The 16,042-nt window shown below is 45.8% G+C and overlaps 1 protein-coding gene across 1 annotated transcript in view; it reads right to left on the bottom strand.

The window, feature by feature from the left end:
- gpc6a (glypican 6a) overlaps positions 1-16,042 on the bottom strand; it is a 172,250-nt gene that overhangs the window by 155,618 nt on the left and 590 nt on the right. The window contains 1 exon segment of the mRNA XM_077023214.1: positions 16,024-16,042. This exon segment is cut by the window's right edge and continues 590 nt beyond it. Coding sequence (XP_076879329.1) covers positions 16,024-16,042 — 19 coding nt within the window.

Here is a 16,042-nt window from a genome sequence, read left to right as displayed (position 1 = left end):
CATTGTGACGGTCATTTATCGCCTGTGTGGGTGTGGGAACCTTTCGTCAGCACCCACACGCTGAGCCATCCATCACATATGGCCACAAGCCAACGAGTGGGCCGCCGGGGCGGTCTGAACCACAGGGAGATCGCAGCACATCACCCAGGCTGGTCGGGGGGAAACCTGAGCCTGCAGCTAATTCCATGACTAATCAACACGGGGAGAGCTAGCAGGACGGCTGGGTGCTACGACTCACCTCACCACAAATGAATCTGCATCGATCGGCCATCAGATACGGGGCCGTCCAAACCACCTCTGAAGGAGCTACTGGAAGGAAAGGAAAAGAGACAGAGAGGGAGAAAGGGAGAGAGAGATAGAGACAGAAAAGAGAGAAGGAGGAGAGCGGGGCAGGCAGAGAAAGGGAGAAAGGGAGAGATGGAGACAGCAAGTGAGACAGAGAGAGATGGAGAGAGATATGGAGGGAGAGAGGGGGACAGAGAGAGGAAGAGGCCCAGATAAAGGCCATTCCAGCTAAAGTGATGCTCTATTAGAGCCACTTCAGCAAGATCATGCAGTATTACATTCTAAGGAGTCGTCCCTCCTTCCAGAGCAGTCCAAGGCTAAAGGCAACAGGCTGACATGGCACAATTACAGAAAATGTTAAGATCACAGCTCTATCAGATCACCAGATTAAACTATCACAGATCACAGCTCATTATCCGTGTGCCACCAAGGGTCAGAAGATGGAAGGCTCTGTGGGAAAGCTAGAACTGGTTTGTTTCTGAGGCAACCTGTGATGTCTTTATGTCTCTCTCACCTCCTACCCTGTATTGTCCACACACTGTCTCTGTGCCTCTCTCACCACCTCCTACTCTGTGATACCCTGTCTGTGACACCCAGGCAGACCACTAACACCCAGGCATGCCCCTGAGGCTCAGGCAGTACCCCCGCATCTCGCCCCCCACCTCAGGTCTCTGGACGCAGGGTCAGCAGCATCTCCCTGGCCCCTCTCTGATCTCTCTGACCGAGAAAAGAGCACCAGCTTTTTGCATTTAGTTGTCGTTCAATAAACACTTTTATAAACACTTTTAAACACTCAATAAACACCTTTATAAACACTCTCATAGTGATCTGTGTTAATCTTAATGCAACGCTGGAATGAGAAGATGGGTTGTCATGTTTCTGCTATCTGCAGTGCTGTTGTTTAACAAGGTCATTCACTCCTCCCTACATGATATGATGCCATGCAATGAAACCAAGCCCAACCACAGGCTCCACCCCCATTTCACAGGCTCCGCCTCATGCTGCAGCCTCTGCCCCATGTTTACTAAAGGATTTTAGCATCTTGGACAGAGTGTGGTCATGGCCACCCAGGAGGATGGTCCTCTAGTCTGTTTTGTGTACATAAAGTAACACAAATGCCACAGCAGTCAGTCTAATTTTCCTCATCTGGGATGGTATGACAACAGGCCAGGCCACGCAACCTGTGTCTGAGCAGAGAGAACGAGGAGACAGAGAACACCGCCCCTGTGCACAGCTCCCTGTACATGTCTCCCCTGTGCACGTCTCCCCTGTACAGCCTGACTCTATATACACCCCAACGAGAGAAGTCGCTATAATGAATGGTGACTGATTTGGGACTCGGAGTTCTCAACAGCAGCATAACAATCTCGATTAAAGTCCCAAAGCTGGTCCAAATGCCACCTTGCCATGTCTTCCCTGAGCAGGATAATCTCTGAGCAAGACAGTTAATCATTATTATCCCCAAATAAGTCCGTCTGATGAGCAGAACTGAAAGAACTCAGATGACAGTGCAAAACTCGCAAGTAGAACGTAATAAATGTCGACTAAACAATGATCTGATTGGCTGTTGTTTTTGGGGGGCGGGGATTTGGTGCATATCTGCCATCTGGATGTCCTCCCCAGTCCCACATCTCCAACGTTCCGCAGTCTCCGCTGGGGCCCGAGACCCAAATTGAATCTGTCCAAACAAGACGATGGGGAGAATTCCCCAAACTAACAGACACCATATGCCACTGCTTCTGGGGGCCCAGTGTGGATCTCCGTAACTTTCAAATAACTTCCAGAGCTGCTGATGATGGCTTCTCTATTGAGCTACCACAGCCAGGATGGCCTCCATCATTGACACCTGATGGTTGCCCCTAACCAAGCAGTTTTATCGCAGAGTGTCTGTGTTTTCGTAAGAGTTCTCCTTCCACAAGTTCAGCCATATGCAGATAGCTCAGTTTAGCTAAACTCTTAGCCAATTAACTGTGCCATGAACATGGAGCTGTAACGAGCACAAGCCAATCAGCTCAGCGCATGTGAAGAGCAAGAGCCAATCAGCTCAGCGCATGTGAAGGCAGAAGAAAGCCTGTTCTTTTGTTGGCTGTTACTTCTTTCTGCTTTTATTATCAGAATGTTCTGATGGTTCTGCTTTCTATTTATTTCACTTTATTAGTGGTGTGTTCTCAGGAATAAGCGTCCAATTAGAGGTGTGAGAAAAGCAGACGTCATGCCACAAGTGATAAACAAACACACATTACCAAAGTGAGATGCTGTCAGCCCACCACACGCCGCACACTCTCACCCACCCCCTCCCCCGTCCACATGGTGAGAGGTACAGCTGCGAAGGCCCAGACCGATCCGGCAGAAAACAGGTCCCGCTGTGTAATGCACAGGACTTTAATGTCTCCTTCTCCTGCACGAGCAATGCGGGCTTCATCCTGTCAGCACCGTTCCAGGAGGCGTGCGTGTCCTCCGACGCGGCCCACTCGGACACCGCCCACTCGTCCACGGCTCTTTAAAAAGAATAAACGGTGGCAGCTCTCGTCTGCGGCCCACGGCCGAGCGCTCCAGCCAGACGGCTGCACCAGGAACAAGCTCTCAAGCCCCCTCTAATTTACAGTCCATTAAATGTACATTAATTTTCTTATGGGCATTTTTACAGCTCCCTGCTCAAACGCCTCCGACGCTAATTATCAGGGCAGCAGTCGTGGGCTTGTGGAAAACATCACTGCCAGAGTCCCTTGAGCTGATGAACAGCGTGCTGATGGGATCCACTCAGCCCTCCAGCCTCCCAAACAAGGAGCCATTCATGGAACCGCTCCCACTTTATGGCTGCAGGACCAGACCCATACAGTCTGATACGGGGCACAATTAGAATCGAGTAAGGCCAGATCTGGCTGTAATCTTTGCTCAGATTATCTGGATGCTCCAAACCCAAAAAGACCTAATCAAAATATCGTCAGTTATTGTATGGGACACCACTTACCCCTCCAGTACACAAGAAAATGTGTGCAGTTGTGAGTGTGTGTGTGTGTGTGTATGTGTGTGTGTGTGTGTGTGTGTGTGTGTGTGTGTGTGTGTGTGTGTGTGTAAGGTGGGGTCTGGGAGTTGTTTGCTATGTTCACTAGTAGCACTATATTACTGGAAGCCAAAAGTGGTTGGTATCGGCACAGGAAATGAACTCAGCATATGGGGGTCTGTGGGCTGCGTCTGTGGGGGCTATATGGCTATGTGTCTGTGTACGGGGTGTGGGTCTGTAGTTGGTTGGGGGTCCGTCTTTAGTTGGGTGTGTGGGTCTGAGTGGGGGTGTGGGTCTGTAGTTGGTTGGGAGTCTGGGTGGGAGTGTGGGTCTTTAGTTAGTTGGGGATCTGTGGTTGGGTATGTGGGTCTGTATAGGGGTGGGTCTGTGGTTTTGTGTGTGGGTCCGGGTGGGGGTGTGGGTCTGTAGTTAGTTGGGGATCTGTGATTTGGTGTGTGGGTCTGTATAAGGGTGGGTCTGTGATTGGGTGTGTGGGTCTGGGTGGGGATGTGGGTCTGTAGTTAGTTGGGGATCTGTGATTTGGTGTGTGGGTCTGTATAAGGGTGGGTCTGTGATTGGGTGTGTGGGTCTGGGTGGGGGTGTGGGTCTGTAGTTAGTTGGGGATCTGTGATTTGGTGTGTGGGTCTGTATAAGGGTGGGTCTGTGATTGGGTGTGTGGGTCTGGGTGGGGATGTGGGTCTGTAGTTGGTTGGGGGTCTGTGGTTGGGTGTATGAGTCTGTATAAGGGTGGTTCTGTGGTTGGGTGTGTGGGTCTGCGTGGGGGTGTGGGTCTGTAGTTGGTTGGGGGTCTGAGGTTGTGTGTGTGGGTCTGTATAAGGGTGGGTCTGTGGTTGGGTGTGTGGGTCTGGGTGGGGGTGTGGGTCTGTAGTTGGTTGGGGGTCTGAGGTTGTGTGTGTGGGTCTGTATAAGGGTGGGTCTGTGGTTGGGTGTGTGGGTCTGGGTGGGGGTGTGGGTCTGTGGTTGGGTGTGTGGATGTGGATGGGGGTGTGGGTCTGTGGTTTGTGTGGGTCTGTTAAACTTCCCCATACACTCCCACCGACACACACATACACGCCCACCAACACACACCCCTTTACACCGATGTGCCTCTGTGGTGTAAAGGGGTGTGAATTCTCCATCTGAGGCCAAGGTCCGCCCCCTACTGATTACTCCACAGACAGCAGGCTTTATTTCTCATGGAAACATCACACAGCAGCTTTGGTGGGGAAGCCTGCTAACCCTGGGAGAGGAAGAGAGAACAGGCCTTCCAGAGGGGAGGAGCCGCGGGACACACTGCCAGATCCACAGGAAGGTGGAAGGTGCTTTTCAAGTGGAAATAAAACCTTAAGTGTGTAAAGCTGTTTTCCCCACACTCCAATTTTACATGCCTGTCAACGGGGGAGGAATTTTGAAGTGGCGAGCGAAAAACCAACCTTTCCTAGCAGGCCTACAAACCCAGAGAACTAGAGCATTACAGCAGTCTGAGACAGTGTAGACGTAGGGCTGGACAATAACTCAATATGAATATATATTGTGATAGAAAATGTTTCAGTAACAGTTATATGATTTTTAACACATTTTCAATATTTCGAAAAACACTTTTTACAACATTAAAGTGTTCATGATGGTGCTGCCATTAGTTCACTGCATTAAAGCTGAGGTGAAAAAGCAAAACGCAGTAAATGATGATGTCCACTACGTGCACGCAGCCAGTGCTCAACAACAACTGGCTATGCTAGTTTTGGTTTGGCTACAACGTGACATGTACTAGCTGCAAAATACCGCTGACCGCAATACAAATGTGACTGAGCGAGCTTCGATGAGCAATAATAAGGCAGTCCATGTTAAGTCCTGTCCATGTCTTCCATTTAGCCATGTCTGGATCTGTTCCTTCAGTCGGTCCTGTCCATGTCATGCTCTACTACAGGGGTCGGCCACCGTTGGCACGCCGAGGCATAGTCACTGGCACGCGGCACACTGGACCAGCATCAGTAAAAAAATTATAAATGAATATAAATTATTATATTAATGGATTATACTTCCGTGAGTGACCATAGCGCGTGACTCCGCACAACTTGCGCGAATCTGCGCGAGCGGTGGAGGCGTTTATACTTGGCGATCAATGGCGATATAATACTTAATTTGTGTCCATTTACACCTCCCCTCCGCTAACAATTTACACTCATCCACACCCCCCCCCCCATCAACAATTTTAACGCACCGCCATAGTGGCACACTCATTGACTAGACATGTTAAAGTTGGTACTCCATCTCTCAAAGGAGTTTTTGTTTTGTCATGTTTGTCTCTGCCCCTTGGATTGCTTTCAGGTGTTATTCCCTGCGTTTGAGTTCCCTCTTTGTAAGTCAATGTGGTTGTTCCATTGGTTTCTATGCTCATGATCTCCTAGTTTGTATTCACTGCTAATGTGTTATATTGTGATTTCTTTCTGGTTTCATATTAAGGTTTAAATTCATAATTTGCAAATAAATTCTTTAAAAGTCAGACAAAATGATTTTCTCAATTTTTTTTCACATTTTGTCTCTCATAGTTGAGGTCTACCTATGATGTCAATTACCGGCCTCTCTCATCTTTTTAAGTGGGAGAACTTGCACAATTGGTGACTGACTAAATATTTATTTTCCCCACTGTATGTCACATGCAGCGCCGTGCGGCCGTTAGGGTTATTTAAACAAATTTAAACATGGGTCTGTGGCGGGAGCTGAGTGCAGAGCGTTGAGGAGCGATTTCGATTAGAGGATCGTGCTCTCTGTCTGAGATTTTTTTATTATAAATTTTTTTTGCTGATGCTGGTCCAGCGTGGAACGCGCCAGTGATTATGCCTCAGCGTGCCAAAGGTAGCATGCGTGCCATAGGTTGCCGACCCCTGGTATACAGTATACAGACTGAGTGAGAATCAGACACAGTAAGATGCAGACACAATGAGAGAGACTAAGAATCAATCACAGTGAGATACAGACACAGTGAGATGTAAATGTGCCATATTTGTCAATTGTGACTTTTTCACCGCAATCGAAATTTGTCCTCCACTTTTACCCATCTGTGAAGTTAGAACACATACAATGACTCAGTGAGAAACAGACTCAGTGAGACACAGACTCAGTGAGACAGACTCGGTGAGATGCCAAAGCAGTGAGACAGACACAGTGAGACACAGACCCAGTGCCAGCTGAGCCTGCCTGTCTTCCCCTGGCTGAGCTTTGAACAACTCCCTGGATGGTATGTCATGGCAGCAGCCAAAATGCAGTCAGAATTGGCAAAAAATGGCAAAACCATCCTGTTTTCTCACTAGGGTCCAAAAGCTGTATCCGCTACCATGAGTCAGGGCTGGAATGAGTCAGGGCTGCAAGAGTTACACTGCACTCAGGAGAACAACTCGCCATTAAACCTTTCTGACACACACAGCTGGAAAATGTTTCTCAACCAGTTAACCAGGTCAGTATCAGCTGATAGCCAACAAGCGTTGACAAAAGTCAACACTGAATTAACCGAATCATGTGTGAATATTTAGACATATTAAATTTTTTACATGCATTTAAATTTCTCTGACAGCTACCACTAGTCTTTTTAATAGTTTGGGTCTTTTTGTATAGTTTGGATATAAAATGCTCAGACATTTATACTCTCCTGACACTTCATGCCTGAACTGAAACTTCTCCATGAACAGACAGGCTGCAGGTGTCCGTAAAAGAACTACAACTCCCATGGTTTATTTTAGATTCTGGAACAAAAGGAATCTTGGAAGATTTATGGGGCTGCACGCTGTCTCGCCACAGCCTGTCTCCGTGCCGACGGCCTTCTGATCAGGGAAGGACTGCCGTTGCGTCTGCCCGATTTGCCCTCTGAAGGAGCAGCGCAGACGGCTCTCTGGAGGCTGCCAAGGAAATACGACCAGCGTCACACGATGCGCACGACGCGCCACCATTTTCATTGTTCTTGTTTTGTTTTAATCCTCCTTTAAACATTTTCAGCTGGGCCATTGTTTAGCCACTGACTCTCACAACAAATGAACAACACTCCTCTAATCCTTAGTGTTTGGGCCTGACGCACTGGTGTGTACCCTTCACACACACACACACACACACACACACACACACACACACACACACACACACACACACACACACACACACACACACACACACACACACACACAGTATCACAGCCCTAATCCTCTAAAGCAGAGCTCAGAGGGGCAATAAGCTCCTCCATGTGTCTGAGCGTTCTTCGCCCATGACTATGACCCCGTAAAGTATCTCCTACATGTTTTGTCTGAAGCCTCCTCCATCCACCTGTATCCACCTGCCCCTGGACTGCCCCTGGATCGACCCCTGGACCTGCCCGCACCTGCCCCCGAACAGAACCATAGGCATTCACGTGTCCTGAACTGTAATCCCTGCCATGTACCTGTCGGGCCCTGAGCCGGTGTGTCAGCTCCCTTTGCTCAGAGTGCCTCGGGGGAGTGAAGCTTCAGCCACTACCTTCTGCCACAGTCCGAGTCGAGGCGACAGTCTCCTGATGCATCCTCCTTCATGGCTCACAGTACAGTGTGCTGAGACGGGCCTCCCGCACTGGTTCAGTGGCCCAAGGGTGACTTTGTTTTAGTCGCATTTCTTGAGGGGATCACATTGAATTCTTCACGAGGTAGGATCACAAGACATGATCATGAGGCAGGATCATGAGCACTCACTACTAGTATCAGCGTAATATTTAGGGTTAGGTTATGCTAAGGGTTAGGTTAGGGTTAGGGTTAGGAACCCTAGGTAGCTTACTGAAATGTACAGTAAGTGTGTGATAGACCACACTTTAATTCAATAAGTGATTGTACAACCTGTAATCAGTGGGGAACCGTCAGGGCCCTCTACGCCCTCTCAGAGGGCCTAAAATATTCTTTAAACATAAATATATATAATATAATTTATCCAATTTTATTTAATCTACTTACAGTTTGACAATCGACATCTAAACAATTACAAAAATATAAGCAAATAAATTATTCAACTGTGTCTATTCAATCTGTGTTGGAAGGTGAGGGGTTAAGTGGAAGCCTGTGAGCCTGTGTCTCCCCCTATCAGGACTGTGATGCCCGCTGTTCGTTTACAGAGGTCCAGGCAGTTATAATTCAGTGCAATACCAGTTTCAAATGACAGCAAAATTGACCAATCATATCTCCCCTCTTAGTGGGCGGGCTTAACTGTATGATAATTTCCGCCCGCTGTAGCGACGCTAGCTGTCGTTAGCGTACCACCGCTAGCTAGTTTCGATTCATTCCTTTGATGTCCTCATGCGCGTTGTTTACATATTCCGCTCCCGAGGAACACGGAGCTGTGAACCTTATTTTGTTGGAACCTTATTTTGCTTAAGAAGTTATCTAGTACAGATATTATTGTTTATTGCGTTTCTAAAGCTTTTTTTTGGGGGGGGTTAGCGGGCCAAGGCATAATGGTCACGGTTCGCTATATATATAATCATGTATTTATGTATTGTATTGCCATATGTGTAGGAGTCATGGGAGAGACCAAATGACAAACAAGCTAGCATGCACACGCACACACACACACACACACACACTTATGCACACATGAAGAACAAGAACTCATCAGATATTAACTAGAGACTGGTGATCTCCCAGTCCAATCTGCAGCCGAGGGGTGATGTTCTGAAGTTTAGTGTGAACACTTTCAGCCCTTGTCTCCTGTTGTCTCTCATTCTTCCACATTTAAATGCAGACTGGGGAACACTGGCTAACACCCCTCAACTCCTCCTCCACTTTTGGAAACCTGCTGTAATTTCAGCATTCATCACTCTGTTTAAATATCCTTCCCATGGAGGACTTGGGTGCTGAGCTGGAGGAAAGTGTGGTGCTTGGCCCCAAGACTTCGCTAATGAAGCCCCAGGTGAGACAAGGGCCCAAGCAGATTCGCCACCCAGGGGCTGCTCCTCCACCCTGGGCAGCGCCGTGTTTAGCTCTCACTACCCCTCCAGGGCCTCTATACAAAGCAACACGCTGCAATCCCCCAGAATCCCCTCCTGCCTAATTAGCTCCTTTTGTACACACACCTCCAGTGCCTGAAATGGTCTTCCAGTGGAGCTTGTTTTCATCGCGCCTGTGGTGCGCATTGGCTGATTAACAACAAAAGCGAAGGAATCCCTCAGGCATAACATGGGGGGGGGGCCTCTTCATCAGAAACAGACGGAAGGTCCAATCTGAAAGACTTTTTTATTTCTGAGGAACGGTGTAGGTAACAAAAAGCCTGTAAAGAGTCTGTAGAGTCTAAGACACACAAACACACACACACGCACGCACGCACGCACGCACACACACACACACACACACACACACACACATACACATACACACACACACACACATACATGTGCACACACACACGCACACACACATACACACACACACACACACACACACACACACACATACATGTGCACACACACACACACACACACACACACACACACACACACACAAAACAAGTGTTTCTTTGGCAACTGCTCCAGAAGATCTGACTGGCATGTCTTCCACTTGACACTGCAGCATGGTGTGTGTGGAGACCTGCCATAGTCTCTCTGTGACACCACTCCCTCCAGTACACTTAACGGTATGGACACGTGAGATTGCATCCACTCCCATCAGTACACTTTGTGTGATGGACACGTGAGTCTCTCTGTGAGACTGCACTCCACTCCCACCAGCCCACGTGAATAAACGCTTTCAAACTTAAAGGTCTAACACTAACCTCTACATAATGTCAAAAATCTATATTAATGTTATGCTTATGTTATGCTTATTGGTATTGTATGTTAGTTCTATACTACACAAATAAGTAAGGGGTATTAATATTGTTCTATGTACACTAATGTGAGCTTTCAAGTTCAGCACAATAAAACAGCACAAAAAAACTTTTGTATCATATCAAAGAAGGCTAAGACGATCGTTTGAGCTTCTTTCATTTCTTTGTAAATAAATTAGGCTGCTACAGCAGAGGTTTTTCAGGGAGGGATTCATTGGCACTTCAAACACCCAAGTGTGAACCGCTATGATCAAACAGCTGAAACTCCTGCAAGTTGGGTGGCTGAAATACTTAAACTCACACTTTTCACTTTGCCCTGTATTTCCTGATACTGAACAAAAGTCTTGAAGAAAAACCATTAGCCAGCCGAGCAGTGTTTAAAAGGACTACGAATGGCCAATTTCAAAGATTAAAATGTGGACAGACCAGTAAAACAGACTGCAGGCATTTCTTCTTGTCTCTGTGACTCTGTAAGCCACATGTTGCAGCAGAGCTGTGTCAGAATGATTAAAGGTCCATGAACATGAAGGAGAAATACGTCTGAACATGAGAAAAATTTACTCAAATCATTAAGCAAAAGAACCTGAATAGAACACACACACACACACACACACACACACACACACAGTCTGTCCACTCTACAGGACTTTTTATTCCTTTTCAATCAATCAATCAATCAATCACTCAATCATTTATTTATGATTTATGTCACAAAGCAGCTTAACAAGTGTCCGAGTCCAAGACCCCAGTGAGCAAGCCAAGGAAAAACTTCCTAAAATCACATGACCTTTTCAACTCTATAAGTCCCCAGCTCAGCTCTGCTGACGGACACGGCCGGCCTTTCTGTGCTGAGGACATTCTCCAGATTGACTGGAAAGGTCTTCGTTTTTTCTATCTCACACCATCAAAGACGTATGTCTGGAGCTTTATTAATGTTTATTGATGTTTATTAATGTTTATTAATGTTCAGTGAGGCATGATTAAAGCCAGCACTCCCAGCAGAACATGGTGGGCTCAAATTTGAGACCCACTCTAATCCAAATATGTAGACGTCACCTGACGCACTTGTGTTTGCATTGCTAATTAGCACTAATTAAGTGCTTTCAGCAGCCTGTCTCCTGGGGGGAAACAGCTAGTCTCGCACTGTATTTATGGCACGATAAGCAAAACCAATTACACGAGATGGCAGCTCACGGTGAATTCCAACGAGAACTGATCACAGCTGTAAATGTCAGCGGGAGATGCTGCCACGTTGAGGAGGTGTTGCAGCTGCTGGTTCTCTGCTAACATCTATGTGAAGTCCAGACAAGAGAGAGAAGATGGACCACAAGTTTTACCCCTGAGGTCTGTGATCCAGAAGAACTGTAACCTCCCACCCCAGAGCTCACAGTTCAGAGGTGCGGTTCTGGAAAATCATAACCCTAACACTGACCCTAATCCTAACCTTAACCCTAACTCTAACCAGGGCTCACAGCTCGGTAGTGCAGTGCTGGGTCAAACCTGTGACTGTGCTGTTTTATATCACGTCTCTAGTACTTAAAGTTAAGGAGCAGGCACATTAATCCTGAACCTGAAAACTGAACTTGAAGCTGAAAAGGGTTTTGTGGAGGGAAAAAATAGTTATGTAATGAAGCAAAAAACCTTTTTTACTGGAATGTTTCTAGTGTAAACTTAGATCAGACTGGGTGATGGTTGTGTGGAGTGTGATCAGACTATCAGTTTTATTGCTTGACTTTTTTTTCTTAAATACCATATTTGATTGATATAGACAGTTATACAAGCAGGAGCTGGGTAACTCAAATGCTTTCAGTTCTTCTAAATGTTTTAAATATGCTTTTTCTTATATAAAAAAAGTTTACAGTCACATTTCTGGCTGTCATTTTAACCCTTGAACTGTGTAAAGACAGATACTGATCTAGAAACAGCAGGACAGTGTAATTCACACTATTATAATGATGCTTAAGGTTCTCAGCTCCATTATCACAGCTGGGCTTCATTAATGAAATAAATATGTTTGTGATGCACGTCTAAATAATTGATGTGTTTCTCCTTTCTGAGTATTGGGGTGTTTACTATGGTTACTGGAGGACAGAATCTCAGAGGAATGCAGGGAAGACTTTTCCATGGGTCCTTAGCAAATACTGAGGGGTATCTCTGTAACTGAGGGATATCTCCTTAACTGAGGAGTATCTCCATGACTGAGAGATATCTCCTTAATTGAGGGGTATCTCCTTAATTGAGGGATATCTCCTTAATTGAGGGGTATCTGCTTTACTGAGGAGTATCTCCGTGACTGAGGGATATCTCCTTAATTGAGGAGTATCTCTTTAACTGAGGAGAATCTCCTTAATTGAGAGGTATCTTCTTAACTGAAGAGTATATCTTTAACTGAGAAGTATTTCCTTAACTGGGGGGTATCTCCTTAACTGAGGAGAATCTCCTTAACTGATGGGTGTCTCCTTAACTGAGAAGTACCTCCTTAACTAAGGAGTATCTCCTTAACTGAAGGATCTTCATAACTGAAGAATATCTCCATAACTTTCTTTCTAAATCAAGATCTTTGTCCTCTCATCTGCTCAATCATGCCCATTTCTCTGCAAAAAAAACTATAAAGAAAAGAGACCTTATCGCTCTGGTAACAACTGTTCTGGTAACAACAGCTACTTCTTCTCACATCTATTTAGTGCCAAAGGTGTTTAATTTACCAACAGCGTTATGTTGTAAATTGCAACATTACAATTAATCCTTTTTTTAAATGTATCACTCTTCAGAGAGCAGCCAAATTAAACCCATGCCCTGATGACCCTGCTGTGCCCGGACTAGCCCATTTAAACCGGGTCAGTACTGTTACAGAGAGCCCAGAAGAGTTACATCAGAGAAGAAGAGTTACATCACAGGACAGTTGTGTGAGTGTTCTTCTTAAATGGTGAGTGTTTGTGGGAGAGGTGAGTGTTCTTCTTAAACAGGGTGAGTGAGTGAAGTCTTCTTAAATAGGGTGCAGTGAGTGTGTGAGAAGTAAGTGTTCTTAAACAGGGTGAATGTTTGTGGGAGAGGTGGGTGTTCATCTTAAACAATCCAATCCTAAGAGACGAGTGATTCTCTTAGTACTGTGTAAATATGAGTGTTTTGGGAGTGAAATGAAAGAAATGTTTTACTTGTTTTAAAAAAAGTGTGTATGTTGGTTGCTTGTTTCCCAAATACCAACTGATTCCAACCAACCAATCATTCCAACCAATCTAACCAACCAACCAATCCAATCATTCCAACCGATCTAACCAACCAATCCAAACAACTGATCCAACCATTCTAACCAATCCAACCAACAAATCCAGTCCTTCTTTTGAAATGTCAGCTAAGGGTACATGAGGGTAGATGAGTGGACATAGGACGGAAGATGAGTGGACACATGAGGGTAGATGAGTGGACACAAGAGGGCACATGAGTGGACACATGAGGGCAGATAAGTGGACACATGAGGGTAGATGAGTGGACACAAGAGGGCAGATGAGTGGACACATGAGGGCAGATAAGTGGACACATGAGGGTAGATGAGTGGACACAAGAGGGCAGATAATTGGACACATGAGGGCAGATGAGTGGACATTGGACGGAAGATGAGTGGACACATGAGGGCAGATGAGTGGACACATGAGGGCAGATGAGTGGACACATGCTTTAATCAGCTGGATCATCACAAGGTTTTGCACAAGGTTGTCTGTGTAGTGTGGTGGAGAGTCGGTGTGTGAAAGACCAGTGTGTCTGGGTAGACACATGTACACACACACATACACATACAAACACACACACACACACTCACTCACTCACACGGATACACACATACTCACACACAGACACTCACACGCATACACACACACACACACACACACACACACACACACACACACACACACACACACACACACACACACACACACACACTCACACATACTACACACTCACACAAGCACACACATATATACATACACATTGTTAAAGGTTAGCAGCACAGTCTTTGCTTGCAGTACTGGTTCAATCCTTCTTGTACTGTTCAACACCTTTAATGGTGTTCAAATATAGTTCCCACTACAGCGCTGGTCACAAAGCTCATTCTGAGCAGGCCAATGATTCATATGCAGTGAGTGTGTGAGCAGCAAGTGTTTGCGAGACTGGTGAGTGTTTGTGGAAGAGGTGAGTGTCTGTGGAAGACGGAGGTACTTGTGTGAACAGGAACATTGAGACAGGTGAATGTGCTACTGGCTAGTATTTTTGGAAGCGGTGAGTTTTTATAGGACTGGTGAGTGTTTATGGGGCTGGTGAGTGTTTATAGGACTGGTTAGTGTTTATGGGAGCAGCAAGTGGCTCTTCTTGGAATGAACAATTTGGTCAGAACTGGAGTCACAGTCACACATAGTGTTGACTGGTCAGTGCATGATACTGTTACATTTAAGCCTCATCAAGAAAAGACATTCACAATAGAAAACAGAACACTATTATACTATTAACATTAATGCACAGTATAGCTGAGGGCATTATCTATATTGCATTCAATTGTTCCTTTCACCATATTTGGCATTGTTCTCTAACACAGTTTTCACTGGATTATCTGGTCCTTTAAATGTTCTCTCACATTCAACATTTTGTTCTCAGCAAGATAATCTGCTTTCCCTGGTTTAAAAACCTTAAATGGGATTACTTCACAAGAGAGCGCATCTATCAGCGTCATGCCATGCAGTGTGAATTAACGCTAAGCTATAGCCTGAAGGACTTCATAAATTCTAAATTCAATCCTATACACACAGTGTGCGTGGAGCCCCCTGATGGCTACTAATATATTGTCATGTCTGGAGGGGAGAGCTATTTATTTATTTATTTATTTATTTAGACATTCAAGTCATGTTCTGAAATCTGGGCAGATACAGCCATTGCTGTCAAACGAAGACCGGCTGTGAGTAACGGTTATATAGTTTTGTTATTCCGCCTGGGAGTAACAGTGATATAGATAAGTTTTTGAAAAGACACGTGAGCGATGATGGACGGTTATCAGTTCAAAACAAAAGAATACTGTGTGGGGTTACCTCTGGTCATTACCTGGGTGACATACATGTGATCTCACTTCACTGATGTTGTCTAAGTTATATTAATATTCCTCACTGAAGGCAGTTTAACTCCAATAGGGCCTTAGATCAATAAAAAGGCTCCCGGATCTAAGGAGCCGCCTGACAGTTCTGAAGTTTAAAGATGTAAGTAAGAGGAGTGAAGGAGTTTGAATCCCAGAGACCCGCTGTTCTAGCACTGCTTACTAACTTCTAGAGTGTTCAAAGATCGCAGCGGGTCTCATTTACTTTCTATTAAAGGCACTGCGCTCATTATTCATTAATATTGCCCGGGGATACTGACATTAAATGTCGGCGCTGATCTTGAATATACACCGCTGCCTTGAGTTTTCGTTATGCGCTACAAAGACGTGCAGCCTCGCGCGCAAACTTTTCTTTTTCACGTCTTCCTGCAAATATTGCGAACATCCTAAAAGCTGCCCGCATCCCCTGGTGGAGCAGAGCACTCGCATCTCCTCCAGAAGACCCGTGTGCGTCTTAAAGGAGGAGGCGCGTGCAGCGTGGAAAGTTTTCCTAGGAATTCCTTAATTGCAGAACGTTTGGATAGACTGAAAGCCCCCCGAACCGATCCTTGACAAATGTGTCGGGTAAAGTGTGCGCTTTCAAACACGCGATTCTGACAGGTACTGGTCGTGTTGACTTAACACTGCAGCCTCTACAGGTGATGATATCATGTCATTTATTTAGGCGCTTGGTCATATTCAACAGCTGCTTTATGGAAGCAGTGCAGCACCAGCTGCAGGGTTTTTACACCCATGCACCGCCAGAGTTTTCGGCACTCTCGTCTCCTACCTGATATTTCCTGATGGGG

This window comes from Brachyhypopomus gauderio, chromosome 12 (genome assembly GCF_052324685.1).
Source record: "Brachyhypopomus gauderio isolate BG-103 chromosome 12, BGAUD_0.2, whole genome shotgun sequence".
Taxonomy (NCBI): domain Eukaryota; kingdom Metazoa; phylum Chordata; class Actinopteri; order Gymnotiformes; family Hypopomidae; genus Brachyhypopomus; species Brachyhypopomus gauderio.
Note: the sequence above shows the minus strand (reverse complement) of the source record. Positions and strands in the feature narration are given on the sequence as shown.